The following is a 25,531-nucleotide window of genomic DNA, read 5'->3' on the forward strand; positions in this document are numbered from 1 at the left end:
GAGAATGGGAGGAAGAGGGTGAGCTTGAGTAGGTTGAAAATGGCGGGAGAAAGGGGAGATGGTTTGTTAAAGAAGAATGATAGAAAGTGTAAGCAGAGTGAGTTGAAGACGAGGAGAAATGGAAGTGAATGAGGGCGAAGTATCGGAGGCGATAGGTGTGGTGAAGTTCTCTGCTGGTCAGATGTAGCAGGCTCTCCACTTTAAACAAATGAGGGCAAGAGATGTGAATTATTTTGCTCTCAAGAAAAGGGTGCCATTGAGTGGAGTGATTACTGGGGTTGTGGTAAATGTGAAAGCTGACCAACCGAAGGGGAAGATTCCCAGTGTTTGTGATGCTCGTCGTTTGGTGCGACGCAGACAGGGTGGCGTGAGTGGAGAAACAGAAGAGTCGTTGTCTGCTGTTTTGATGTTGAATCTTTGGCCAACAAAGTGATGGTAGGATATTATCCTATATCAGCATTTGTGCCGAATACATTACCTTGTTAAAGGTGTCAAGCTTATAGGCATGTGGCAGCAGTGTGTAGGAGGGAGGATCCTCCTACACACTGGAGAGGTCTGGCAGTAATAAAGAGATGCTCTGCTTTTTTGACACCACACTCCAAAAAGCAAGTTCTGCAGGCTCTAGTTTTGTCTATTCTTGATTATTGTCCAGTCGTGTGGTCCAGTGCTGCAAGGAAAAACCTAGTTAAGCTAAAACTGGCCCAGAACAGAGTAGCACATTTTGTTCTTAAGAGGGCTGATATAAATAATATGCATGCCAATCTCTCTTGGCTAAGATTTGAGGAGAGACTGACAACATCACTTATTTTTTTTAAATAAGAAACAATGCCCTGAAAATCCCAAATTGTTTGCATAGTCAACTTACACAAAGCTCTGACACAATTATCTCACCAGACATGTCACCAGGGGTATTTTCACAGTCTCCAAATCCAGAACAAATTCAAGAAAGCGTCCAGTATTATATAGAGCCCTAATTGCACGGAACTCCCTTTTGTCTCATATCGCTCAAATAAACAGAAAACCTGGTAACAAAAAACAGATAAAGCAACACCTCGCGGCACAACGCCTTTCCCCTATTTGACCTAGATAGTTTGTGTATGCATTGATATGTAGGCTATGTGTGCCTTTAAATTGTTTTATGTAGTTCTGTCCTTGAGTTGTTCTTGTCTTTTGATCTGTATTACGTTTCATGTTTTGTGTGGGCCCCAGGAAAAGTAGCTGCTGCTTTTGCAACAGCTAATGGGGATCTTAATAAAATGCCAAATACCTAGGTGTGAGAATTGTGCAGAAGTGCATGAGACGAAGGCAGGGTAGCCTAGTGGTTAGAGCGTTGGACTAGTAACCGGAAGGTTGCAAGTTCAAACCCCCGAGCTGACAAGGTACAAATCTGTCGTTCTGCCCCTGAACAGGCAGTTAACCCACTGTTCCTAGGCCGTCATTGAAAATAAGAATTTGTTCTTAACTGACTTGCCTAGTTAAATAAAGGTAAAATAGATCAAATAAAATTGGGGAAAGTAGTGGTATGGGTTAATTGTAGTGGTGCCCATGGGGCTGGGGATCAGTTATGTCCCGTGTGAGAGAGGCAGTTTGAGGTTTCCAGGTTAGAGTAGTGCAGAAGTTGTCATAAGTGAGGCAGTGAAGAAAGTAGAGGATGATGGGTCAAGGGGGAGGGATCCTGAGAGGAGTGGTGTGAGTAGGAGATCTGTACCAGTACAGAGGGAGGGATCCTGAGAGGAGTGGTGTGAGTAGGAGATCTGTACCAGTACAGAGGGAGGGATCCTGAGAGGAGTGGTGTGAGTAGGAGATCTGTACCAGTACAGAGGGAGGGATCCTGAGAGGAGTGGTGTGAGTAGGAGATCTGTACCAGTACAGAGGGAGGGATCCTGAGAGGAGTGGTGTGAGTAGTAGATCTGTACCAGTACAGAGGGAGGTATCCTGAGAGGAGTGATGTGAGTAGTAGATCTGTACCAGTACAGAGGGATAAACCAACAAGTGATATATGTTTCAGTAAGATTGGATTTTTGGCATTTATAGTAATGGTTATCAACTGTACTGCAGGGATGGAACATAAGTCATGGAAAATAGAGGTTTTGGTGGCAGCTGCAGAGAGGTATTTGGGTGTGCGAGATTTGACGTGAGAAGAGTTACAGGGTGTGTTAAGTGGTGGTGTCCCATCCATTCAGGCTGTTGGCCTGGGCTAAATAGATTTAAATAGTGGAGTATGGTATTTATTTATTTTTGGTGAGTTTAGTGTTAGATTGTAGGGTATTTATTTATTTAAAGCGAAGTATAAGGGAGTTATACCCCAGTCTAGTAGGTGGCGGTAATGCAACATTTATTGGATGCCAACCACCGTTAAACCTCATCAAAGAAGAAGGTCGGACACTAAATGAAGAGGAACCAAAGCATTTGTGTAACAGACAATTCGGTCCGGGCATATATCTGGGTGAAAGGTCCACATTGGATGACACGACGGTGGCTGTCAAGAAATATACCTTTCATTTGAACCGATAGTGGTGACACAGGGTTAACCTGTTAGGTAGATAGTTATTTTCCCAACTTGTTACAACATTTTGCGTTTTTCTTTTCTCGTTAGCTGTCTTTTCTTGAACAGAAACCATGTCTAAACAGCAGGCGATAAGTCCAGGGAAGAACTTCTTTGCTGGGGGCTTTGGGGGTGTCTGCTTGGTCTTCGCTGGACATCCACTTGATACCATAAAAGTAATTATTTATTTCTCAAAATAGCTCATTCCTCATCTAGCTAGCTGTTAATATCTTGCCTCGTGAGCCTAACTTTAATTGGGTTTTGCTGCACGTAGAATTCAGCAAAGTAATCAATTAACATGTATCTTTACAGATTTCTAATTGGTTACTGGATGTGAGTGTCGTGGCTCTTTACATTTGATAGAACTGACATTTTCAAGGGACTATCAGTTAACCCAATGAGCGAGGTCGAGTGTAACATTAGACCTTTGACCTATGTCAATTTCTGTCATATCGCACAACATTAACCTTATAACAGTGACTGACGTGTCATTACAGATGCATTATCACATGAGCCACTTATAGGAAGTAAGAAATACACATTGTAAAAGGTTTATTTATTTTCAGTAATTATTTTTTATCCTGTGTGCTTGGTATGTGCTTAATATGCATTTTAAATGTGTAAACCAACTCCTATATATGCTTGTACAATTTGAAAAGGTTAATTAAACAAAACATTCCAGGGTTTTTATTTTTGCTATTTTCTACATTTTAGAATTATAGTGAAGGCATCAAAACTATGAAATAACACGTATGGAATCGTGTAGTAACCAAAAAAGTGCTAAACAAATGTAAATATATTTTATATTTTTCAAAGTAGCCACCCTTTGCCTTGATGACAGCTTTGCACACTCTTGGCATTTTCTCAACCAGCTTCATGAGGGTTGAGGTCGTGTGATCTGATGCAGCACTCCATCACTTTTCTTGGTCAAATAGCCCTTACACAGCCTGGAGGTGTGTTTTGGGTCATTGTCCTGTTGGGAAAACAAATGATACTCCCACTAAGCGCAAACCAGATGGGATGGCATATCGTACCATCATACCACCTCCTCTGTGCTTCACAGATGACAGCTTTGCACACACTTGGCATTCTTTTAACCAGCTTCATGAGGTAGTCACCTGGAATGCATTTCAATTAACAGGTGTGCCTTGTTAAAAGTTAATTTGTGGAATTTCTTTCCATAATGTATTGGAGACAATCAGTTGTGTTGTGACAAGATAGAGGTGGTATACAGAAGATAGCCCTATTTAGTAAAAGACCAAGTCCATATTATGACAAGAACAGCTCAAATAATCAAAGAGAAACGACAGTCCATCAATACTTTAAGACGTGAAGGTCAGTCAATCCAGAACATTTCAAGCGCTATGGTGAAACTGGCTCTCATGAGGACCGGCACACGACAGAAAGACCCAGAGTTACCTCTGATGCAGAGGATAAGTTCATTAGATTTAAATGCACCTCAGATTGTAGCAACACAATAAATGCTTCACAGAGTTCAATTAACAGACGCATCTCAACATCAACTGTTCAGAGGAGACTGTGTGAATCAAGCCTTCATGATCGAATTGCTGCAAAGAAACCACTACTAAAGGACACCAAAAAGAAAAAGAGACACGCTTGGGCCAAGAAACACGAGCAATGAACATTAGACCTGTGGAAATCTGTCCTTTGGTCTGATGAGTCCAAATGTGAGATTTTTGGTTCCAACCACCGTGTCTTTGTGAGACGCAGAGTAGGTGAACGGATGATCTATGTGTGGTTCCCACCGTGAAGCATGGAAGAGGGGGTGTGATGGTGTGGGGATGCTTTGCTGGTGACACTGGGATTTATTCTGAATTCAAGCCACACTTAACCAGCATGGCTGCCACAGCAATCTGCAGCGATACGCCATCCCATCTGGTTTGGTCTTATTGGGACTATCATTTGTTTTTCAACAGGACAATGACCCAACACACTTCCAGGCTGTGTAAGGGCTATTTTACCAAGAAGGAGAGTGATGGAGTGCTGCATCAGATGTCCTTGCCTCCACAATCACCCGACTTCAACCAAATTGAGAGGGTTTGGGATGAGATGGACCGCAGAGTGAATGAAAAGCAGCCAACAAGTGCTCAGCATATGTGGAAACTCCTTGAAGACTGGTGGAAAAGCATTCCTCATGAAGCTGGTTGAGAGAATGCCAAGAGTGTGCACAGGGTGGCTACTTTGAAGAATCTAAAATATATTTTGATTTGTTTAACACTTTTGTTGTTACTATATGATTATTTGTGTCATATCATAGTTTTGATGTCTTCACTATTATTCTACAATGTAGAAAATAGTAAAAAGAGAGAAGAACACTTGAATGAGTAGGTGTGTCCAAACTTTTGACTGGTACTTATATAAATATATATATCAATCTATACATAAGTAATGTCATGTGTGTAGGCCAATAGGGTGAGTCTGTTCATATCCTCCTGTCTCTTAGGTGCGCATTCAGACCATGCCTGTGCCCGGCCCTGGCGAGAGCCCCCTGTATAGAGGCACTTTTGATTGTTTCAAACAGACCCTTGCCAAAGAGGTGGGTGATAGTAGGTGTATGTCTTTTTGGTTTTCCATTCAATGTATTTCTTTGTTCACCACTCTTTGCTCTCTCTTTTATTCATTCCTTCTCTCTGTCATGTTCTCTACAACAGGGGTTCAAAGGCCTGTACAAAGGCATGGCAGCCCCTATCATTGGAGTCACGCCCATGTTCGCTGTCTGCTTCTTTGGCTTTGGCCTGGGCAAGAAACTACAACAGAAAACACCTGACGATGTCCTTACGTAGGTGATTGTTCCATAGTAGAGTGTCTTCCCCATTTTTTTTGTTGTATGGTGAAATTGTGTGCGGGCGGATGTATGCTTGTGTGTGTGTTGTGCATTACCATCCGCTGTCCCGCTCAGGTATCCACAGCTGTTTGCTGCCGGCATGCTGTCAGGCGTGTTCACCACAGCCATCATGGCCCCTGGAGAACGTATCAAGTGTCTCCTACAGGTGAGCATGGCACTTACAGAACTGAACGTAGGTTAACAAGGATTAGGTTAACTGGGTTTTGGATAACAGGCTGAGGTCAAAGGAGATGCGTTTCAGTGAACCGCACTCACGTGATAAGGAGCCTTGCCATAGACCGGAAGACTTACGTTCCCTGGGCTAACACAGTCTTGTGGCATGAAGAAGACCCAGGGTTCCAACCTAGTTGGTTACATTACATGTTATGTGTGTACAGATCCAGGCGGCCAAAGGGGAGGTGAAGTATGCTGGGCCCATGGACTGTGTGAAGCAGCTGTACAAAGAGAGTGGGATTAGGGGAATCTACAGAGGCACTGCTCTCACCCTCATGAGAGGTACTTCCTGACTGAATATTCACTGAGTGTACAAACATTAGGAACACTTTCCTAATATTGAGTTGCACCTCCCTTTTTGCACCTCCCTCATACCCCATTCAAAGGCACTTAAATATTTTGTCTTGCCCGTTTACATTCTGAATGGCACACATACACAGTCCATGTCTCAATTGAACTCAAGGCTTTAAAATCTTTCTTTAACCAGTTTCCTCCCCTTCATCTACACTGATTGTAGTGGATTTAACAAGTGACATCAGTAAGGGATCATAACTTTCACCTGGTCAGTCTGTCATGTTCCTAATGTTTTGTACACTCAGTGTAAGTCTTATACCCGTGTCTCTGATATCTAGCTCTTTATCTGGATACTTGTGTTCAGTAGTGATTGTGTAATTAAGACACAACTGAGTTTTTGCCAGTAATTCTGACAGTTTCTTACTTTGTTTCTCAGACGTGCCAGCCAGTGGGATGTATTTCATGACCTATGAATGGTTGAAGCGCCTCCTCACACCAGAGGGCAAGAGGTGAATGTGTGTTTACTGTGTGTGTATGCAATTGAAACCCTAAGCACATGTGTCTTTGTCCCCGCAAAATATATTTTACAGCTGTTTTGTGAATCTATGTATGATTACCTGTTTATCTGTGTTATTGTTTGTATGCTGTGTAATGTCTTTGTCATGGCATGTGTGTATTGTTGGTAATGAATTGGTGATTGGTTGTTCCACAGCCCCAATGAGCTGAGTGTTCCTAGTGTTCTATTCGCTGGAGGGATGGCAGGAATCTTTAACTGGGCCGTGGCCATTCCCCCTGATGTACTCAAGTCTCGCTTCCAGACAGGTGTGTCTTTGGCGTTTCTGACTAAGCCCCATTTTTGGTGTAAATACTGTGTAATATGTATTTCTTACCAGGTTGGGGTCAATTCAGTCAATTCCGGAAGTAAACTGAAATTACAATTCCATTTTTACATTTTCCTCATAGAAAATCATTGTGGAAAAATGGAAGCAGAATTAGAAATTCAATTTACTTCCTGAATTGAAATCGAAATAACCTCAACCCTGATGTCTTGTGTTGTCTTTTTTCTAACTGTAGTATACAGTATATAGCTTACCAACCGTACTGTCTGTTTGGTTTAGAGTAGCATAGTGACTAAAGGCGTTAGCGTTTTTCAGTTCGGCTGGCGCCTAGCCCAAACCCGGCTAGCCTGACCGAACGAGTGTGCTCGCATACTCCCTTAAAAGACCTTCGCTTGAAAAACGAGGGAAAAAAGCGGCAATATTACTGTTTGTCCATTTTGAAACGCCGTAGACGGTATACACTTCCTCAAAATAGTCCGAATGAATCTAAGATAAGTCAAGAAATCTGGTGTGGATTTCGGGCACTGAACTTCGGCTTGCCTCCAGAAAAAAAATGTGACCGGACAGCCGAACAAAAAAAAAACTCACCGAAGTTCAAAGTGAACAAAAACGTCACAAAACGTCATCATAATTCTGTATATGCACAAACTCTTCAGAACTGTTTCGGGTTGGGAAGCCTTAAGTGTACTGTGTAAAACCGTAGTATGACTGGAGCCCTCTCTCTCTCCTCCCAGCCCCTGAAGGGAAGTACCCTAATGGTTTCCGGGACGTTCTACGAGAGCTGCTGAGGGAGGAGGGCGTGGCCTCTCTGTACAAAGGCTTCACCGCTGTCATGCTCAGAGCTTTCCCTGCCAATGCAGTGAGTACACACGCTCTACTCACATACAGTCTGTTTAACTCATCACACTCACCGGCCAGTCAGAGATGGTACTCACACATGCTACGTCCACCATACTCACTGATCTCCTATTACCACTTAATCACAGCATATCATACGCAGAATAAACAGTATGGTTTAGTGCACAAAACTTTGAAATCACCTGCATTCTACAGTCATAATACACTCACCCCTTGCCTGTAGAAATGTTACACTTTTCATGAAGTCAGTTAATGACAACATTGATCTATTCTCCCCTTAGGCTTGTTTCCTTGGGTTTGAAATGGCCATGAAGTTCCTGAACTGGGCAGCACCCGGTCTGTGATCCCTGTCAACGCCCCAGGCGTAGACGTCAGAGACAGAACTCACTAACACAGTGGAGACCGACAGTACTCACATATACATACACTTACGCAGAGGTACACATTGAACGTCTGACTGGCATACGGACTGAGAAAGACGCACACATTGTAGAGGTGGACAGAGGGGGGGAACGCACACATTGTTCTCACTCCTTGGTGTTTTACTTGCATTGTTTAATTTTTGTGTGTTTTTAATTAGAACATTTGTGAATTGAACATGTGCCTTTACTTACTCAGTGAGTCTGCATATCAGGGAATAGGTACATTTTCACAGGGTGCGTATAATGTGTGTTAGTATGCCGTGTGTGTGCGTGTGTCTCTCTGTGTGTGTCTCTGCGTGTGTGTTTAAACACAAAACATATGGCTTTTAAAACATACCAGTACATTAAAACATCCCTGAATAGTCTCATTCCAAACTGTGATCCAGTAACCAAATCATTGCGTTGGAAATTGATAGTAGATTTATTAATGAATGAATTAATAATACTTTTCTCCAAGGTTGTTGCAGATGTAATTTATGCCACAACATGGAGAACCCTCATTTGGGCCATTGTCTTATGTTTGTATGTGTCATTATGTATGTAAATAAATAAATACAACGAAATCATGATCTACTTCTAATTTCCAATTAGAACATCTTATTACACGTGTATAACTATATATTTTCTGAGCACCTCGGGTCAAGGTCTGAAACACAATAGGCCTAGACAGGCATGAATGACATTTTGATCTGAAAAGTTGTGACATAGCCTGGTACGCCCGGTCAATACTTTCCGATACGCTGCTTCTAGTCTAAATGCGGAAACCCGTAGACCCGTCAATTAACCAGTAGACGCGGACTGGGAGTGGATTAAAATGGGCAGAACCGCGCATTTCGCAAAATATGCATAATGTCAGACCATAACTAATATTCGAAAGGCTACATTGCAAGGAGGTCGGTAAATTGTAACCAATTTAATTTGTTTTGATAGCTGTCATTGGTAGTTTTTAGTAAATGTATTTATGTTTGCCTATACTTTGATATTTGCCATGGCCGCTGATCATTGATCTAGCTCTTTATTCTCACATAGCCTTGGCAACATTGGATATCAGGGATTGCATTTTATATTGGACCGACACTGAAGGTTATATTCAAATTCTATTGTATTTGCACTACTTATGCTATTTAGCATACTTTATGACTAGGCCTGGGCTAAATTTGACAAATCCCTGGTCTTGGAAATTCTTGATTATTATAGTTATGTGATACTTTTTCTTTAGGCCTATTGTTCTGGATTAGGCAGATTGTTTTACTCAAATTTGTATTTTGAATTTGTCAACGATCATTATAGGCTACCATAGATCTATGATGAGCATCGAGATACCTGTTGGTTTGAAGGACATGCTGCAAGGATACACTGTGGAGGTACTACGGCGCAGACCGACAGATTTGGTTGAATTCGCAATCCAATATTTCACGCGTCTTCAAGAGAGCCGAAAACACGACAAACATGCTAAAGACAGCCCGGTCAATTCTGCTCGAAAGGGGGTGGCTTTTGATAGTAATTCGTTTGAATCAGATGAAGATGAGGACTCTGATGACTATAGTGAGTGACATTTTGCATCTCTATTTTACAATCTTCATGATTTGATTATTAAATATATTTCAATAATTTCCCATGTTCTTTATTTCTGTTATAACCTTTTTACTTAATTATTATAACTTTTTACTCGCTCCCACTTGCGCACATAATAGGCTACATAAATAAGCGCACAAAATGCATAATGAATCATTATCTCATGATATTAGTCTCTATTCGATAATACTATGAAGTCCTTTTTAAGTAATCTGCATGCCAGTTGAATGGGTTCTCATTGTAACGTGAGGGCCCCTGTAGTCATATGATTTTCAATTCCATTGCCAGAGGTTATCAGATGATAGGATGCTACTGGGGTATTAGCCTACTGAATAGCTATTTGTCCTGATTTATTTCATTATTCAGTAGCCTATTTAAAGCAACATGAGATAATGAACGTTTGTTTGAGGGTGTCTCAACCACTTTTCATAAATCAGCTGCTGTACTCTGACAAAAATGGTTAAGGGAGAAAATAAGAGAATGTATCAGGCATGGTAGTAGTACCATCCCCTACCCTACACATTTACTGTTGGATGTATCTATGTAACTATATTTAGACAGAATTGGGTGTAATCTCGGCCTCCCAAGTGGCGCAGCTGCCTAAGCACTGCATCGCAGTGCTTTAGGCGTCACTATAGACCTGGGTTTGATCCCAGACTGCGTCACAGCCGACCTGGTTAGGGGAGGGTTTGGCCGGCATTTCCTTGTCTCATCGCGCTCTAGTGACTCCTTATGGTGGACTGGGCGCCTGCAAGCTGACTTTGGTCGCCAGCTGGATGGTGTTTCCTCCAACACATTAGTGCGGCTGGCTTCCAGGTTAAGCGAGCAGTGTGTCAAAAAGCAGTGCGGCTTGGCAGGGTTGTGTTTCAGAGAACGCATGGCTCTTGACCTTCGCCTCTCCAGAGTTCATAAGGGAGATGCAGCGATGGGACAAGACTGTAACTACCAATTGGATATCACGAAAAAGGGGTAAAAAATAATTGGGTGTAAGCTAAAGTGTGTCAAATGATTCATAAGAACAACTAATATTGATGTTCAGTGGAACCAACTTCATTTCTAGCACTGAAACATCTCTCTCTTTCTCTAGTGCCACCTCCCACCCCAAATAAATACAGTCGCAGAGTATCTGGTGAGCCTCATCATTGGGTTTTGCATCCATTATATACAGTGTATGAAGAATCTTATTTCTGTCTCTCACTTGTGTGTTACAGTCACAACATTCCCTTTGGGAGTATTTGTTTGTCCCCAGTGTGTGTCACAGTGTTTTTCCCCCCCAGTGTGTGCGGAGGCCTACAACCCAGACGATGATGAGGATGATGATTTGGAGCCAAGGGTGGTACACCCCAAATCAGATGAGCAGCGTCGCAGACTCCAGGACGCCTGCCGAGATATATTACTGTTTAAAACCCTCGACCAGGTAAAGTATTGTATTCAAGCCTCTGTCTTCAGGTATTGAGAGTTAAACTTCTAAGTTTAGAGGAAATACAGTTAATCTTCCTGTTTGAGTTATTTTATCTTATGTTCGGTTATGAATTAAACAAACACCCTCTTAATAGTCATCCTAACACATTGGAGTTTGTATTGATTTATACTGAACAAAGATAGAAACGCAACATGTAAAGTATTGCTCCCATGTTTCATGAGCTGAAATAAAAGATCCCAAACCTTTTCCATTTGCACAAAAAAAGCTTATTTCTCTCAAATTCTATGCACACATTTGTTGACATCCCTGTTAGTGAGCAATTCTCCTTTGCTAAAATAATCCATCCACCTGACAGGTGTGGCATATCAAGAAGCTGATTAAACAGCATAATCATTACACAGGTGCACCTTCAAATCAAATTGTATTTGTCACACGAGCCGAATACAACAGGTGTAGACCTTACATTGAAATGCTTACTTACAAGCCCCTAACAAACAATGCCATTTTAAGAGATAAGAACAACAAATAATTAAAGAGCAGCAGTAAATAACAATAGCAGGGCTATATACAGGGGGTATCAGTACAGAGTCCATGTGCAGGGGCACCGGTGTCGAGGTAATTGAGGTAATATGTACATGTAGGTAGAGTTATTAAAATGACTATGCATAGATAATAAAAGAGAGTAGCAGCAGCGTAGAAAAGGGGGCAGGAGGCAATGCAAATAGTCTGGGTAGTCATTTGATTAGATGTTCAGGAGTCTTATGGCTTGGGGGTAGAAGCTGTTTAGAAGCCTCTTGGACCGAGACTTGGCACTCCGGGTGCTGGGGACAATAAAAAGCCACTCGAAAATGTGCAGTTTTGTCATACAACACAATTCCACAGATGTCTCAAGATTTGAGGGAGCATGCAATTGGCATGCTGACAGCAGGAATGTCCACCAGAGCTGTTGCCAGAGAATTTAATATTAATTTCTCTGCCTTGCTCCCCAGTGGGTGGGCCTGGCTCCCAAGTGGGTGAGCCTATACCCTCCCAGGCCCACATACTTTATGGCTGCGCTCCTGCCCAGTCATGTGAAATCAATAGATTAAGGCCTAATGAAATCATCTCAATTGACTGATTTCCTTATATGAACTATAACTCAGTAGAATCGTTGAAAAAAAATGTGTTCAGCAGTATATTTGTGTGATGCTTGTTGCTGGGTGTCCCAGTTTATAATATATATATATATATATACACACACACACACACACACACACACACACACACACACACACACACACACACACACACACACACACCATACATATTCTAATGTATGAGTGTTGTTTCTCTCTTTCAGGAGCAGTTCTCAGAGGTGCTGGATGGCATGTTTGAGGTGTTGGTCAAACCACAGGAGCACATTATAGACCAGGGGGATGATGGAGACAACTTCTATGTCATAGAGAGGTGTGTGTGTGTTGAATCTATTTTTTTTCTGTGTGAGAGGCATTAGGCCTAATTATTTGAATCAGAGGAGGAAGGGGAGGACCACCCTCAGTGAATTTCAGAAAGAAAACAAATGGTGAAAGTGATCCTTTTTTTAATCACGTCACCAAATAACTGATTAAAACTCTGTTTGGCAATGAAGGTCTACAGTAGCCTCAAAAGCACACTCTGGGGTAGCACCATGGTGTAGCCGGAGGTAAGCTATTTTCTGTCCTCCTCTGGGTACATTGACTCCATCCAGTCAGAGGATCAGAGAATGAATCTAGTACCGAAAGCATAAACTCCAGCTAGCTAGCACTGCAATGCTAGATTACTATATTACTAGATTTATTATCTGATCCTCTGATTGGATGGAGTCAATGTACCCAGAGGAGGACAGAAAATAGCTTACCTCCGGCTACACCATGGTGCTACCCTAGAGTGTGCTTTTGAGGCTACTGTAGACCTTCATTGCCAAACAGTGTGGTGTGTTGAGTAGTTGACTCAAAGAGAGAGAAAGACAATAGCTGAGCAGTTTTGACAAATTAATTTCTTCAACAATTAAGAAGAAGCAGCAGAGAGAGAGAGCTAGCTATATTTCGTTGTAATGTTTTTCTTCTTAGTTTATCTTTTACTTACTTAACTAATGCAGCTAATTTAGCCTACTCACAACCTGACTCAAACAGAGATGAACGCTATTTATGTTAGCTAGCTGACTAAGGCTATCCAACATTGCAACTCTTTCAAGACAAGATAAGCTTTCGGTTTTAGAAAATGTATTGCCACTGCCTGTGTAACTGCTAAACTGCTTGCTGTACACTGTATTGCGTGATTGTATGCGTTAATTGGCTTGTGGGTTTACAAACGCAGTAGCTCTAGTTTGTTGACTATAACGTTAATATGGTGACAACAATGTAGGCTGTGTAGCGGTTAGTGGTTATGGTATGAAAGTTTGGCTTCGAGAGGTTTTTGCGGCTGGTTATAGATAGCTGTTGTGTTGTGCACTGAAATCCAAAAGCGTAGGGAAAAGGTGATAGGAGAGCCCATAGATGAACAAAGGAATTAACGAGCAAAGTGATCATGCTGTTTGTATGTGGCTGCTATGAAAGTTAACTGAGTGTGCGGCTGATCAGGGGTGTATTTATTGTGCCGATTTTGTTGCGAAATGTTTCTTAAACAGAAGTAAAGAGAACAAAGTGGGGAGGGACTTACCTGAATTTGTAAAATAGAAACTCTCATTTTGGACTAATGCTTACCCCCCAGATCATCAGCTAAATACAGGCAAGAGTATGGAAGGCGGTATTGAATGTCTGTCTGTCACGTTGATTACTACAATTTGTCTCTTGACCTGTACAACTATGTTATAAACTTTCATTTGCATGCTAGGTTTTAGCAACCTGGTGATGGGTATATGACAAATGCGAGTATCGTGTAGTAGCCGAAACCCATCGATTTTACATTGAGCTGTGTGAATGGAATATCAGTCATCCAATATGCTGTAATAGAAATAAGGCCATGCTCATAAAATAAATATGTCCTCCCTAATCTTAAACAGCACTGACCAACACTAATGTGAATGTGATGTCCTCTGATTGCTCTGATGTCTTGTGTACCTCTGTGTGTTGTAGGGGTGTGTATGATATTATTGTGCTGATTGACGGAGTTGGGAAATGTGTGGGGAAGTATGACAACAAGGGCAGTTTTGGGGAGCTGGCGCTCATGTACAACACCCCACGTGCTGCCACCATCATGGCCAACCAGGAGGGGGCACTGTGGGGACTGGTGAGTCACAGTAGGATACCGAACAATCCTACTTTATACTTGTGTGGGGTTTTTTCAGTGAAAGATGAGTAACCGGTATGTGTACGTTTTAGGATCGGGCCACATTTCATAGACTCATAGTGAAAAACAATGCCAAGAAGAGGAAGATGTACGAAGCCTTCATTGAGTGTGTACCCCTTCTAAAGTCTCTCGAGGTCTGTTTCATTTGACCACAGCATCTTAAAGTGCTTCACAATAAAAGTGTACTGTGCAGTTTGTTTCAAAGGACACCATAAGAGAATGAATGAAATTGCACACACAGAATCCATTGTAAACTATCTTTCCTCTCAGAATGCATGTAAAGATCAAGAATATATGTAAAGATCAATGTATACTTTTATCACACCATCGTCTGTCCTCATCTTGCTCTTCCTCAGCTCTCTGAGAGGATGAAGATTGTTGATGTCGTGGGAATGAGAGTGTTCAGAGATGGGGAGTGCATCTTAACACAGGTATTGTCGACTTTTACAGTACATTTAAAAAAAAATATTTGATAACAATTCTTCTTTACTTCGTACTGTATCACTGCCGATTCCACTGCATTTCTGCACTCTTAGGGGGATAAGGCAGATTGCTTCTATATTGTGGAGTCTGGGGAGGTGAAGATCATGATAATAAGCAAAGTAGGTGTACATGTTTTTCCCCTTCCCTAGGAAGTGTGTTAGATCTACTGTATAAATAATGAGTTTGCTGTGGGTACCTGCTGCAAGGCACTGTATGTATTGTATGTGTAGCTTCTTTGGAACGTGGTACGGCTGGCTTTCTTGCTTTTGCAGCTAGTAAAATAAATGTATCAGGTTGGGTGGTAGATAAGGAACGGATAACTGTAATTGTTAAAGAGTTATGGAGTCGGTTACATCAGTATCATCATCATGTCTACGTCTCCCTACCTAGACTAAGGCAGGGCAGCAGGGTAATGCAGAGGTGGAGATTGCACGCTGCTCTAGGGGCCAATACTTTGGAGAGCTGGCTCTGGTCACCAACAAACCACGTGCAGCCTCCGTCTACGCCATGGGAGTTACCAAGTGCTTGGGTACGTTGTATGTGCACACATACAAACCATTACTCTTCAGTGGTGAAAAATGATATTCATGGTCATTCTCTCTGTCTGTCTAAAGCAGTCCAAAATGAATAGACCATGGACTGTATTCATGCGTAAATGAAACAGAAATCCCTTTCTATGCACCTTTCTCTCTACACGTATTCTGACCTCTACTTAAGAATGAGAATAGCATGCTATTCACCCTCTATTCCATCTGGGGTGGAGATCTAAGAAATGAAGGTGTGAAGGAGGTGTGTCTACAGATAGGCCGTATTCTGACCTTGATTTAATTCCCTCATAATTCCACCACCTTTATGTGCAATGAAACAATGAATAAGGTTGAGCAATCTACTTATTTTATGCACTTGGGGGAATCCCCGTTGCCATCTTGGAGGGGTGGTCCAATTGATTAGCCAAGCAAGGGAAGTTTGCAATGTAAGGCCCTCAGCCCTCGTTTGTAGTCGGTTTTGCGACTGTATAATCCCCATAATTCAATTCGTGACGATTGTACATAGCCTAAGAAAAGTCAACGAAAACTTCAAAACAACATCAATGGAGAAGTCAACATACAAGTGCAAGTAAAAACTAATGCAAATAAGTTAGAAATTGAGCTACTAATGCACATGACAGCACAAACAGGTCTCGTAACAAGCAAATATATTTTTGTTTGGGTATCTTTTGGAAAATGTAGAAATAAAAAAAATGTCCTTCAGAAGTTACAGCTAGGCAGGCAAACGTTAGTTAGCTAATTAATTTGCTAGCTATCATACAGTAGGCGTATATTAATAATAATATTTTTAATATAAGTAGATATGCAATCATAATTGACTTTGGCTGAAAACACAATCATCGCGGGATGAACGAGTGACGAATTTCCGGCCAAGGATGGACCATTATAAATCATTCCTGCCTCCCTCGCCCCGCAAGTGTATACTCGGTCAAACGTCATCCGAAGTGTTCACTTAATTTGACGGCTGAGGGGATAGGGTGTGTCTTTAAGTGTTTGGACCGCAGATGGTTGTGTGCCCCTGGCTATCCGTCAATAAAAAATATAAAAATAATTGTGCTATCTGGTTTGCTTAATATAAGGAATCGGAAATGGTTTCAACTTTTATTTTGATACTTAAGTACATTCGAGCAATTCCATTTACTTTTTATACTTAAGTATATTTAAAACCAACTACTTTTATACGTTTACTCAAGTAGTATTTTACTGGGTGACTGTTACTTGAGTCATTTTCTATTAAGGTATCTTTACTTTTACTCAAGTATGACAATTGAGTACTTTTTCAACCGCTGCCATTCTCCATGCACTCTAATTTACAAATGGATAAGAGCTATTGATAATAACTAGGTAAATTAGAAAGCCGTTTGGATAAGGGGATTGTAAATATAAATGACAAATGTTTTAAATGAAACCAGTCACATGGCAGCAAACTGAAGCATATCAACATAGCACCTTTTCCACAGTGGAGTTAATGAAATGTTGGCCTTATGAAATGTGGAGACCCAAGCTATGGGCTCCTGTAGCCATATGCAAATTATAGTATAGCGCCAAACCTACCGAGTTGATTTATGATTTCTATAATATTTTAATTGTAACTGTATTTTGTACGATTTGTATCGTGTTAAAGGTCCCGAACAGTCATTCCCATGTAAAATATCATCCATAATATTTTGGATTAATGGAAATGCGAAAATTACCAGGAAGTTTTAAAAGACAGGCTGAGTGGGCAGGGAGTTTATTGTCATGAGCTCGCCTTGAGTGACAGCTGTTTGAAACGCCTATGTCAAGAAACTTGGATAAAGTGAGCGGTGTTGCAGTATAATCATCTCAAGCTAATTTGGTGATACACAAAGCAATAACCTGGTTTCCATCCAACCTTTTCATGTGAGTAAAGTAAATAACGGATACAAAATGTAATTACCTGCCTGATGGAAACATTTTTCTATTTGGTAAACGTTCTAAATGTCAACAAAACAAAATACGATAGACAAGGTGATATATTTTTGTGTCGGTAAAATTAATTATTCGAGAAATGTCGGTGGAAACGCTCTTATGCGTAAATATTGATATAATAACCATCAAATCGAAGTAAATTTGGAGTCACGCGATGACATGTTGTGTGGTACTCACGACACGGGAAAGCATGCAGTTTATTAGGCTACATATGAAATAAATTATAAAGAACTTCACAGGGTGCTGAAAGTGCAAGGTGATGAGCTTGATGCTCCTTCCCAATAAATATCAAGGGTCTTATTCTGGTGACGTGATAGTCGATGCTTGGCTGCAGTTTGACAAATAAAAATAATATTGCTTTTGTCCATATAATCTCATCATGTAAACGACAGGTGCGCTCAAGCCAACAGCGCCCAGATAGCGCACTTGCCAATATAAGAGTGGGCACATTCACTATATAACTCAGTAGAGTTCAAAATGCGATGGAAACCTATTTAACTCGTATTTTTTTTATTCCGTACATGGGAATTTAACCGCAATTTTTTTTTTATCTTCATTACATCATCGCGCTCGCGCAGCCTTTTATCTGCAACAAGTCAATTTTATGGAAACATCTCTGGTGGGAAAATGCGGCTTTGTTATTATGCGGATTTTAGAATATTCTGAAGACCTAGCTAGCCAGTAACTAGCTAACACCAGACACAGATTAAAGAGGAGACAAATAAATACACTACATGACCAAAAAGTATGTGGACACCTGCTCATCGAAAATCGCATTCCAAAATCACGGGCATTAATATGGAGTTGGTCCCTCCCTTTCCTGCTATAACAGACTCTACTCTTCTGGGAAGGCTTTCCACCAGATGTTGGAACATTGCTGCAGGACTTGCTTCTATTCAGCCACAAGACCATTAGTGAGGTTGGGCACTGATGTTGGGCAATTAGGCCTGGCTCACAGTCGGCATTCCAATTCATCCCAAAGGTGTTCGATGGGGTATGGACCTCACTTTGTGCACGGGGGCATTGTCATACTGAAACAGGAAAGGGCCTTCCCCAAACTGTTGTGACGAAGTTGGAAGCACAGAATCATCTAGAATGTTATTGTATGCTGTAACGTTAAGATTTCCCTTCACTGGAACTAAGGGGCCTAGCCTTAGCCATGAAAAACAGCCCCAGACCATTATTCCTCCTCCAAAAAACACTACAGTTGGCACTATGCATTTGGGCAGGTAGTGTTCTCCTGGCATCTGCAAAACCCAGATTCGTCCGGAGCATTGCCAGATGGAGAAGCGTGATTCGTCACTCCAGGGAACGCGTTTCCACTGTGGAGTCCAATGGCGGCGAGCTTTACACCACTCCAGCCGACGCTTGGCATTGCGCATGGTGATCATGGTGATCTTAACCCCTTTCATGAAGCTCCAGACGAACAGTTCTTGTGCTGACGTTGCTTCCAGAGGCAGTTTGGAACTCAGGAGTGAGTGTTGCAACTGAGGACAGACGATTTTTACGCGCTACAGCATTCGGTGGTCCCGTTCTGTGAGCTTGTGTGGCCTACCACTTCGTGGCTGAAACGTTGTTGCTCCTTGACGTTTCCACTTCACAATAACAGCACTTACAGTTAACCGGGGCAGTTCTAGCAGGGCAGAAATTGAACAAACTGACTTTTTGGCATTCTATGATGGTGCCACGTTGAAAGTCACTGAGCTCTTCAGTAAGGCCATTCTACTGCCAACGTTTGTCTATGGAGATTGCATGGCTGTGGGCTAGATTTTATACACCTATCAGCAACGGGTGTGGCTGAAATAGACTAATCCACTAATTTAAAAAGGGTGTCCACAAATTGTTGTATATACAATTTAAGTCGGAAGTCCACATACACTTAGGTTGGAGTCATTAAAACTAATTTTTGAACCACTCCACAAATTTCTTGTTAACAGCTATAGTTTGGCAAGTCAGTTTGGACATCTACTGTTTACAGACAGATTATTTCACTTATAATTCACTATCACAATTCCAGTGGGTCAGAAGTTTGCATACACTAAATTGACTGTGCCTTTATAAACAGCTTGGAAAATTCCAGAAAATGATGTCATGGCTTTAGAAGCTTCTGATAGGCTAATTGACATCATTTGAGTAATTTGGAGGTGTACCTGTGGATGTATTTCAAAGCCTACCTTCAAACTCAGTAACTCTTTGCTTGACATCATGGGTAAATCAAAAGAAATCAGCCAAGACCTCAGAAAACACATTGTACACCTCCACAAGTCTGGTTCATCCTTGGGAGCAATTTCCAAACGCCTGAATGTACCACGTTCATCTGTACAAACAATAGTATGCAAGTATAAACACCATGGGACCACGCAGCCATCATACCGCTCAGGAAGGAGACGCATTTTGTTTCCTAGAGATGAACGTACTTTGGTACGAAAAGTGCAAATCAATCCCAGAACAACAGCAAAGGACCTTGTGAAGATGCTGGAGGAAACAGGTACAAAAGTATCTATATCCACAGTAAAACGAGTCCAAATTGACATAATCTGAAAGGCCGCTCAGCAAGGAAGAAGCCACTGCTCAAAAACCGCCATACAAAAGCCAGACTACGGTTTGCAACTGCACATGGGGACAAAGATCGTACTTTTTGGAGAAATGTCTTCTGGTTTGATGAAACAAAAATAGGCCATAATTTAGCCATAATGACCATCGTTATGTTTGGAGGAAAAGGGGGAGTCTTGCAAGCTGAAGGACACCATCCCAACCGTGAAGCAGTGGCAGCATCATCTTGTGGGGGTGCTTTGCTGCAGGAGGGACTGGTGCACTTCACAAAATAGATGGCATCATGAGGTAGGAAAATTATGTGAATATATTGAAGCAATATCTCAAGACATCAGTCAGGAAGTTAAAGCTTGGTCGCAAATGGGTCTTCCAAATGGACAATGACCCCAAGCATACTTCCAAAGTTGTGGCAAAATGGCTTAAGGACAACAAAGTCAAGGTATTGGAGTGGCCATCACAAAGCCCTGACCTCACACCTATAGAACATTTGTGGGCAGAACTGAAATGCTTGTGTGAGCAAGGAGGCCTACAAACCTGACTCAGTTACACCAGCTCTGTCAGGAGGAATGGGCCAAAATTTACCCAACTTATTGTGGGAAGCTTGTGGAAGGCTACCTGAAACATTTGACCCAAGTTAAACAATTTAAAGGCAATCCTACCAAATACTAATTGAGTATATGTAACCTTCTGACCCACCGGGAATGTGATGAAAGAAATAAAAGCTGAAATAAATCATTCTCTCTACTATTATTTTGACATTTCACATTCTTAAAATAAAGTGGTGATCCTAACTGACCTAAAACAGGGAATTTTTACTTAGATTAAATGTCAGGAATTGTAAAACTGAGTTTAAATGTATTTGGCTAAGGTGTACGTAGACTTCCGACTTCAACTGTATAGTGTTTCTTTGCCATAGATGAATAGTGAAAACTTTTAATTATATTTGCTGATAACATACAGTCAAATTTTGGCCACTGTAGAGTAGCTATATAAACCACGCACGCCCCTCCGCAAACATGCCTTCTCTGATGTTGGTTACAAGGCGGAGAATGTCATGTTAGCATTGGTGTATTAAAATTTGAACATATAACCTATTTGAATCATTGTGGAATATGCAGACCATGGCGGACATCACAGTTCCATAATTAGTGAGGATTATTAGGGTAGATTTATAGGGCAACTGGTCAAGTTCAGGTCAACCCATTGTACATTTTTCTTACCTTCCGATGTTTCATGGATTGAACTATTTGAATATGGCAACTTCCAGGTTGAATCAAACCACTGTATTTTTGATAAACCAATATATTTTGTGAAAAGGCTCTCTAAAATATCTTTTTATTTTTTTATAATTCCTAAATTCATAATCCTGAATCCTATGATTCATAAATCCTTTCCTAACCTTAAATAATATACAAGATCAGAGTATTTTTAAATGTATCAATTGGTGCTGAAAGGTAGACAAATATGCGTGTATTTACATTCTGAACTGTTCTTTCCATATATTGTAATGAGTCTGTTGAGAAAATTTGAATTAAGCGTACTGAAAACCCAGCAAGTGAGAGGGTTTTCAGCGGTTTAATTAAATGTATTCAGCGCACGTGAAGGGAACCATGCCTGCAAAGCATTAGGCAGCTATGCATCTGAATACCAACTACTGAGACGTGCATAGGAAAGGAATACATTTCCTAAGTCTGAATCGGGCCCATAGCGCCTCAGAGTAGTCTCGGGAGTGCTGATCTAGTCTTTTAAATGATAATGAATAAAAGGGGGGACCAGATCAGCACTCCTACACAAGGACACTATAAATACAGGCACAGTAGATCAATAGCCTTTTAAAGAATTTGACTTGACACCCCCTCTTTCTCTCCCTCACCTCTCTTTTGCAGTAATAGACATTCAGGCATTTGAGCGTTTGCTGGGTTCCTGTAAGGAGATTATGAAGAGGAACATTTCCCAATATGAGAACCAGCTGGTAGCTCTGTTTGGTTCTAGTGTAGATTTGAAACATTAATGTATAATTGTCTTTGTAAGAAATGTCACACACGAACACAATCCCACACACGAGTACTTCCTGAACACAAACAGGTGGATACACACTCTTTAGTAGTACTAAATTATACACAACATATTGGGTGACATTTAATTGTAGAATCTACAATTGACATCCATGTTACTACGTGAATGACTGACAATTTTAATATTTAGCTACTAGTATTTTCCTTCTTTTTTTTTACCATTAGTGTGATAGTATCCATGTTGGTAAATTGTTAATGTATAATTCTAGCCCGATAAAGCTTCCTCAAATGCTGTTTTAAACTGAATTTGACTTACGGTCAATGACCAATCAATCAAATATTAACATGTACTTTGCTTTAATATGTCAAGACTTGTTTCACCTGCAGTGTGAGACTTCATAAATGTAATCCCTGTTGAAAACCTAAATTGTCATTGCATGAATGGAAGCAGCTAATTTGCAATTTGTTTTTTTTTGCAATGACATTTTTCATTAAAACAAAGCTTGATGTGCTGTGGTGCACTGTAGTTTATTGGACTTTAAGTGGTGTGAAAGCCAAGGGTGCCTGGGTGTGTGTAAGGACTTGGCCTGTGTCACTTATGCAACAATTCCAATGCACATTAACCCCTCAGACTGTGTCAGTGATTAAATGCTATTGAACTATAGAACGTTCCATTAATAATGGAATTCATTTCCAAATACTTGACAATGTGAAGGGAAATCCCCTAACCCAACATCCTGTATCAATCAATATGTTACATAAGTAGGCCTTTCCTTAACTGTAACAGAATACAGATTATGTTCAAACATTTATTTCAAACAGACAGCATCTCAAAGAGAAACAACAATGACAGACATCCAGATGAAATAAAAGAGCTCATTTAATGTTCAAGTTTTCTGGATTGTTTTTTTTATTGGAGTAACAAAATGTGATGTGCCCTCAGCAAACTCCACACGAGAGTTTGCCAACCTGCTGTATTAGAAGCATTTACTCCACGAAATCAAGGGGTTTCATCTGCGTCCTTCCTTACAACCCCAGCAATCCCACCTTACCATCTTGTATTTCCACGGTTGGTTGGAAGTCTCTTGGTGTCAAGTCGTCTCAAGTTCCATTTAGTCCGTTTTAAATATTTAAAATATTTACAGAGTCCAGTATTCCAAAAACTCTTTAATCCCACTGTTGCTCGTATAATGCTGAAACAGGTGGAAGGGAAGAGCCTCGTCTGGTTTGAGTAGAGAGAAAATGGAACAGTAGAGCTGGTGGAATCAAAGGGGTTTGTTAGGCTGACTGTCCTCTCTACAATATCAATGAGTCCCAAATGGCACCATATTTCCTTGTGTACTACTTTTGACCAGGGCCCTAAGTAGTGCACTATATGAGGAGTAGGGAGCCATTTGAGACATGACCCTATTAGGGTGCCCTAATAGTATTTTGAGGTTAATTCTTTCTCCTCTATGGGATAGGCTGAAAAATGACATTTGTTTAAATACATGTTGAAATGTCTATTTTTGCCATTGTTGTACAATGACCTATGATCCTTTCTTATGAAGAATTGAAAAATGAACCATTAAAAAGATGAAGAAAAAAAAGGCCACACAGTTAGTCACTCATTCTTTTCATCAAAGTATCTCCCTACGTAAAAATAAAACTCCCCAATAAATACAAAGACAGCAGAAAAAGAAAAAAAAAGTCCAATAAGAATGGACACATATAGGGCTCTGGTCTGGTCCATCCCTGAGCTCGCTCTTTTGAGAAGGACAAAAATACCAGGAGTGACCAAAAAGAAAAGGAAAAAAAGAATTGATATGGAAACGGTAAAAGTTCCAATAGGACGTTATTCCTACATGTTCCCAGTGTCTCCAGGAGCAAAGATCCTGCCATTCCTCTTGGTTCCTGAGGCTCAACGTTAAGTACGTCCACTGAAGAAAAGAGGTGGTTCCCTTTTCCCGCTGGGGGAGGGGGTCCTTAAACAGAGGTGATGACAATCATGAGGTGAGGGGAGATATTGGAGATCCGGTTGAGGAGGTCAGGGGCTAGCCGGGATAGGTGGCTCTCTGAAAACTCACATGGTGGGAATATCTGCAGCACGTAGGCAGGCTGGAGAAGAGAGATAGAAATGGATCAGTTGAAAGACTAAACTATCTAAAGACACTCCTAAAATGTAAAACCACACACACATTGAAGCAAACTTAATTTGGCTCTAAATTACAGCATTTTGGATTTGAGATCAAATGTTTTATATTGGCCTTGCATCGCAGTGTTGCCGCATCACTATAGCCTGGGGTTTCGATCCCGGGAGTCCCATAGGTCAGCACACAATTGGCCGAGGGGCTTTACAAAGATCATTGTGCTCTAGCGACTCCTTGTGGCAGGCCGGATACCTACAGGCTGACTACGTCATCAGTTGAATGGTGTTTCCTCCGACACATTGGTGCGGCTGGTTTCTGGGTTAAGCGAGCAGGTGTTAAGAAGCACAGTTTGGCGGGTCATGCTTCGGAGGACGCATGACTCGACCTTCGCCTCCTGAGTCCGATGAGAAAAATCAGGGTTAAAATTACTAAAAAAAAACAAATAAATGTATATTAAGCGAGAGGACAGTAAGTCACCTTTTATTTTAGGGTTTATTTCATACATATCCGTTTTAGCATTTAGAAATGAAAGAGCTTTATGTAATCCACCCATTTGAAGGAGTCACTAGTATTTTGGACAAATTCACTTAGTGTATAAAATGTTGTCTAAAGTTTAGTATTTGATCCCATATTCCAAGCACACAATGACTGCTGGATGCATTTGCAGTTTGCTTTGGTTGTTTTTCAGATTATGTTGTGCTCAATAGAAATGAAAGGTAAATCATGTAGTGTGTCATTTTGGAGTCATTTATTATAAATAAGAATTGAATACGTTTCTGAACACTTCTACATTTAATGTGGATGCTACCATGATTATGGATAATCATGAATGAATCGTGAAAGAAAGTTAGCCATAAATATCGTGCATCTAACTTTCTCACGGAAGCAGCCACATTAATGCAGAAGTGTTAAGAAATATTCTTATTTACTATAAGTGACTACAAAATGAAAATAGTATTTTATATTAATTTATATTAGGCACAACATAATCTGAAACAACCAAAACAAACTGAAAATGCATCCAACAAGTTTGTAGAGTCACAAGGTTGATGTAGTCATTGCATGCTAGGAATATGGGACCAAATATTAAACTTGACTTACAATGCAGACTTTTTAAAATCTCATTATCAACTAATTTCTGGATTACTGTGATTGTTTTCAATTAAAATCGTGAAAAAGAAACAAAAATAGCTTCTTAGCCAAGAGCAATTTCTCAAGAATATGTGTGGGTTGTAGACTCAAAATCAAATCACATTTTTATTTGTCACATACACATGGTTAGCAGATGTTAATGCAAGTGTAGCGAAATGCTTGTGCTTCTAGTTCCGACAATGCAGTAATAACCAACGAGTAATCTAGCTAACAATTCCAAAACTACTACCTTATACACATAAGTGTAAAGGGATAAAGAATATGTACATAAAGATATATGAATGAGTGATGGTACAGAGCGGCATAGGCAAGACTCATTCTCATGCTACCACTAGAGTGAAAGCACCACCAGCATTCAAA

The 25,531-nt window shown here is 40.8% G+C and overlaps 3 protein-coding genes across 8 annotated transcripts in view; 2 read left to right on the forward strand and 1 right to left on the reverse strand.

Moving 5' to 3' along the window:
- Positions 1–2,418: 2,418 nt before the first annotated feature.
- slc25a20 (solute carrier family 25 member 20) lies at positions 2,419–8,600 on the forward strand. Its single transcript, XM_029682733.2, has 9 exons — positions 2,419–2,721; positions 5,010–5,102; positions 5,218–5,345; positions 5,466–5,556; positions 5,789–5,906; positions 6,355–6,427; positions 6,631–6,740; positions 7,492–7,616; positions 7,897–8,600. The coding sequence occupies exons 1-9, from the start codon at positions 2,620–2,622 to the stop codon at positions 7,957–7,959; spliced, it is 903 nt and encodes a 300-aa protein (XP_029538593.1). The 5' UTR covers positions 2,419–2,619; the 3' UTR covers positions 7,960–8,600.
- Positions 8,601–8,836: 236 nt separating this feature from the next.
- Positions 8,837–23,938, forward strand: prkar2ab (protein kinase, cAMP-dependent, regulatory, type II, alpha, B). Its single transcript, XM_029682732.2, has 11 exons — positions 8,837–8,930; positions 9,328–9,582; positions 10,700–10,741; positions 10,890–11,029; positions 12,375–12,481; positions 14,128–14,281; positions 14,374–14,475; positions 14,698–14,772; positions 14,878–14,943; positions 15,215–15,353; positions 21,762–23,938. The coding sequence occupies exons 2-11, from the start codon at positions 9,342–9,344 to the stop codon at positions 21,884–21,886; spliced, it is 1,191 nt and encodes a 396-aa protein (XP_029538592.2). The 5' UTR covers positions 8,837–8,930; positions 9,328–9,341; the 3' UTR covers positions 21,887–23,938.
- Positions 22,753–25,531, reverse strand: part of LOC115142900 (msx2-interacting protein-like) — a 31,457-nt gene continuing 28,678 nt past the window's right edge. For all 6 annotated transcript variants that reach the window (XM_029682731.2, XM_065001686.1, XM_029682728.2 and 3 more), the window contains exon 15: positions 22,753–23,987. In XM_029682731.2, the coding sequence (XP_029538591.2) occupies positions 23,856–23,987 (132 nt within the window). In that variant the 3' untranslated portion in view covers positions 22,753–23,855. The remainder of the gene's footprint in view (positions 23,988–25,531) is intronic.

This window comes from Oncorhynchus nerka, linkage group LG15 (genome assembly GCF_034236695.1).
Source record: "Oncorhynchus nerka isolate Pitt River linkage group LG15, Oner_Uvic_2.0, whole genome shotgun sequence".
NCBI lineage: Eukaryota > Metazoa > Chordata > Actinopteri > Salmoniformes > Salmonidae > Oncorhynchus > Oncorhynchus nerka.